Consider the following 4,972-nt stretch of genomic DNA (forward strand, 5'->3'; position numbering starts at 1 on the left):
ATGGCTCATCTTGAAAGTACGCCAAAAAAATATTCGTTGAAAAAGTAAAATTTTTAAAATTACCAAATTGACAACATCGCAATTTGTTTGTTTAATTTTTAATTGTATAAACCTACTTTTACAATTATTGCCTCACATAATATAAACCATTAATTTAAAATATTATAAATATTTATAATCAATGTATAAACTAAATGTCTAATACACGTTTTATAATACAATTTTCACGCAATTAATAATGTAACAAAATCGTAAAATATTATTATATTTTAATAACAAAAATTTAACTTTATTGCTTATATTTAAACAGCAGTTAAACCTTTTATGACTAATACGTGAAGCGTCATTTATTTAAACACTGGTACATGATTTAAATGTATAACTGTATATTAAAAAAAAAAATAGCGCTTATAATTAGAATAAAATAAATTTAATTCTAATGTTAATGATAATCGAAATGTAAAACGGTATTGTAAATTAAAACTGAAACCAGGAAAATTTAAAAACGTTGTTTAAATAAAAATAAAAATAAACATAAAACAACGTAACGGTAAAAAAGGATTTTTGTTCGTTATCGACCTTTTAGACTTAACCAATACTTTGAATCAAATTGTTAGGTATTAAAAAATTTTTTTTCATATAATATTTCTAGTTAAACATGTAATAATATGAAGTATTTTCAAGATAAATCGTAATAGTTTTTATATTTTTAGTGCCACCACTAATATTAATTTAGTTTTAGTGTATTCTCGGCCCCAGTAATAAATACATAAATTAGGTGATCATTGATTAATTTAAAACTTTACCTTTAAACTATCCTTAAACCTATTTTTCTACTTGTAATATTTCACCACTTATATAAGTTGATATTTAAATACTGTTGAATATCATACTTATTATATTAATTTATGACTATTTAGAATTTATAAGATTCAAATAATTTAAAAGTCGTTTTTAAACGGTATTATGTTTGTTCAGCTTGTATTCTTGCCATTAATGCTGCTCGTTGGGCATCGCTTACTACTTCAGGACATTTTTTTTTCTGAATCATTTTGCAGTCTTTAAAAAATCCCTCATGTCTTGGAAGACCATGACTTCCATCTTTAAACGTCATTAAACCTAAATAATAATAATAATAATCTATTTTGCATTAATAAATATGTAAATACATAACAATATTGTCAATGCAAACTTTTAATCAAATCAACCTATCAACGATATGTGCCATGAACTATGATGAGAATATTGATATTCGTGATGTGTGCTGACTACTAATTTTGATTAGACATGTTGAAGATAAGAAAAAAAATTGAAGTACCAACATTTATAAGGGACAATGAAAGGGCGAGATTTATTTTGGGTAAGTGACTGTCCACTTTTGCCCCTAGCATATAAATTTCAAAAACCTCTCATTAGGCATTAGTATTACTAAACTTTAACTGCAGATTCCAAATGCTCAATAATAGCAAAACTAATTAAGCATAACTAACTAATTAAACTAATTACCTGTAATTAAAAGCATCCACAAAAGTATAAAAACACAATATAAATGAACATAAAAATCGCTTAAAACTTTAGTAGATAATTGAATAGGTTATAACCGAAAGGTTACAGGTGCTAAATTTCCCAAAAACAATGACAATGAAACATTTTCTCTTTTTATTTGTTTTACAATTTTTTATCAAGAGATAAGTATAATTTATTTTTAGTGAAATAGTAATGAAAACTACTGAACATCACCTATAAGAACAAATTCAAAATATAATTTTTATTTTACTCTCCTGTATAACTTCACAAAATTCACTATTCTTTTTTTCTTTCTCAACCATTCAATTGCAATACAGATGTAGAAATTACCGTAAAAAAAAACTATCTTGATTAAGTCCTGGAATCCATCGTACCTTTAGTTGTATGTGCCTAAGCCAAGTGGCATCATTTGGGGATTGGCAAGGCACCCCAACAGTGAAGGGGTATTGACCGGTGTCTGGTTGGTTATTGACATTTGACCCGGCCGGTATGATAAGTGCAAACTTATAGATCGGTCAACATGTTTCCCCCCTCCCATAACAATAACTTATAAATACAGTTTTATAATTTTATATGAACGGCATTTTTAAGTTTTTTTTATGAAATATTATAACTCCATATTTCATACAATCAATTAACTTAAAATGTTCTCTAGCCGAAACAAATTAAAGTGGCCTCTATAATTCTACGAGATATGGAAAACTGTAGAAGGCTATGAAAGGTATTTATTGCTATACATAACTCAATATCTCATTACACCCGTGCACTATGTCATCTATTTACCTACATAACTAGAATCAACCTATCTTTAAGTAATTGATGTATAAGTATTGGAACGAACCCAATCCCCAAATACGGCCTCCTTTGAACTGTCCTTCATATTTCATGCCATCAGATCTCCAAAACATGCCAACACCATGAAACCATCCTTGCATAAATTCTCCTTCATATCTACACAAAAAAATTGTACCAATATAGATAAAAAAAGCATTTACATAGGTAACTGTGTTTCAATAAGCTGCTGACGCTTCCTTAAATGGATTCATTTTTATTTATTAGATTTATATTAAGATGGTTTGTTGGAAAACATTACGCACAATTTTCAACGTAAATCATAAATTTTCTAAATTTAAAATTTTTCTTTTCGGATACTCTTGGTTGGAACAAAACAAACCGTGTCTCGTCATCATTTTTACTAAACTAATAATTGTATCCCATAAAAAAAAAGTATCAAAATAATTTGTCTAATAGTTACTTATTTACTTTTTAATAAAATTTAAATATTTTTTTCTCTGTACACTGCCAACGTTCTATATTATAGTGGTTACTTATATATGAAGGGCTGCGGGGAAAAAAGATAATGTCAATTTTTTAACATTCTGAGAAAGTCATGTTTTTAATTTCAAAACGTAATACATTTTGCCTGTATGCCTAAATTTCCGGCGGTCGTTACTCTCGATTATTCTATTTTTTCCCTGGTTCGAGCGCATTAAAGATACAATACATTAATACAAATAATTTGATACCAAAATCTAATTTTTAAAAAAAATTGAAATTGATCTTTTTTCCCCGCAGCCCTTCATATTTTAACTATTAATTAATTCGAGTATTACCTGCTTAAAAATAGTGATTGGTCGACACTCATTTTAAACAATGATTTTTGGTGGTTTTAGAACCATATTCTAAAACCACAAAATGCATAATATAACAAATCTATAAGTTCTTATTCCAAAGTTATTACAACACTGGAAAATATTCAGGGATATTGAGATTTCCTGTTGGTCAACTAGTATTATTGTCTGAGACCGGTATGGTTGTACAGGAAAATTACATGCACCTTTTGAGCATTGTTTTAATTATCAATTTTTGACACTCTATCATATTGCGAGAAAACTATAAATTTCTATGCATACGGATATATAGATATTTTATATTGTATAAAGTATAAAATATACTTGAAAATCAATGATTTAACATATAGTGGCAATTAGTGTGTTTATAATCGTTATAAACTGAGGTTAATTAAAACCCCTTCAGTCAGATCGTAGTTAGGCAAAATAACATTTTTTTTATTCAAAAATAAGTATAAGATTTACAGTATTAACCTACCTAGTTCCATCTGGGTACTGCAAAACACCAAGACCCGAGGAAAGCCCATTACAAAATCCTCCCTCATAACGGGTATTATCCTTTAACTGAACATGACCCAAACCATGTTTTTGGCCTCGGTCATTCCAATCTCCGATATATTTTGTACCATCTTCGTACACATATGCTCCAAATTTAATAATCCGTGCTGCAATGTAAGTAATACATAGTCTCACAACATCAACAATAATATCTGTTGTTATAATATAACTTATTTAAATAAAAGTAAAAGTCCATAATAAAATATATTTTAAACTCTGGCATTATATTGTCGCTCCTAACGAAAACGAACACATTTTACTATATAAATAATAAACATTAAACATAGGTAAAAGGAAACATGTTTTCGTAAATAGCTTCCTCAAACACACTGAAAAGCGTCGAATATGACAATTCCGGTAATAAAGTAATAATATAATCTGATAAAAACAATATTTTTAGATTTCAGCCAAAATTAAAAAAGTTAAGAATAAAATTAATTTTTAAAAAAATTATACATATTACTTACGAAATTTAAAAAAAATAGTATTTATTTTACGTATTTATAAATTGTAAAAAGGTTTACTTACCTGATTTCATTAGTTAACCTAAACAATATCAATATATAATTTTAAAAAATATCCACAGTAAACTTGTATAGTGTCTTGTTGGAATGAAACAACTCTAAAGAAAAAAAAAGGAATCCATATATAAACCTTGACGTTTTATAGCTATTGATTTACTTTAATTAAATTAGTAGTTGTAGTAATCTGACATCTACTATAATTGAATTACTCAAAAGTCAAAAATACTCACATGACAATAAAGTTTCGAAAACATTTTTTTTTAAATATTTTAAATAGAAAAAGATAAAATTAACAAATGTACTCCTTTATATTACTACTCTTCTTGTTTGGAGTTAAAGGGAAAAAGGAGAAAAAAGTAATCATTTAAACCTGGTTATTAATCAATCAAAATTATCGAACAAACTATTTAATTTAGCTTAGAGTTAGTAAAATATAAATGTTACCATTTAAGATATATTAAACTATGTTAATAGCGCTTTAGAAAATATACAAATAATTAATTAGGTATTTGGATGTTTTATAATACTATAAAATAACATACATAAAAATGTTTTCAAAACAAAAAAAAAACGAAATCGCAATTATTTCTTAAAATAATGAGTTTCAAGTAGATTAAGTTGATCAAAAGTGGAAGACACGACTGGTAGGTACCCTCTCGTGTGCCAAACCAAGCTCTAAAGGGTTTTATAAAATTCACAGATTGCTGCAAGCAGATATTATGCTTGTCTTTC

General features: G+C 27.0%; 1 protein-coding gene across 1 annotated transcript; it reads right to left on the minus strand.

Moving 5' to 3' along the window:
• Nucleotides 1-422: 422 nt before the first annotated feature.
• LOC126841367 (MORN repeat-containing protein 4 homolog) lies at nt 423-4,338 on the minus strand. The gene is made up of 4 exons (XM_050577805.1): nt 4,245-4,338; nt 3,637-3,823; nt 2,369-2,478; nt 423-1,119 (listed from the first exon to the last, which is right to left on the minus strand). Exons 1-4 carry the CDS (start codon nt 4,252-4,254, stop codon nt 965-967), a joined length of 462 nt encoding a protein of 153 aa, XP_050433762.1. The 5' UTR covers nt 4,255-4,338; the 3' UTR covers nt 423-964.
• Between the last annotated feature and the right edge of the window lie 634 nt (nt 4,339-4,972).

Source organism: Adelges cooleyi, unplaced genomic scaffold (assembly GCF_023614345.1).
Source record: "Adelges cooleyi isolate 19-005CV unplaced genomic scaffold, UGA_ACOO_1.1 ACOO_flye_CR_arks_rails_tigmint_CR_PRNA_381, whole genome shotgun sequence".
Classification (NCBI taxonomy): Eukaryota; Metazoa; Arthropoda; class Insecta; order Hemiptera; family Adelgidae; genus Adelges; species Adelges cooleyi.

Bases quoted from the DNA above. Each gene is read 5' to 3' on its own strand.
- LOC126841367 (XM_050577805.1), bottom strand. The intron at 2,479-3,636 runs GTAGGTTAATAC...TTTTTTGTGTAG, and splicing joins CAGTACCCAGATGGAACTAG to ATATGAAGGAGAATTTATGC. The intron at 1,120-2,368 runs GTTCGTTCCAAT...ATTATTATTTAG, and splicing joins AGGCCGTATTTGGGGATTGG to GTTTAATGACGTTTAAAGAT.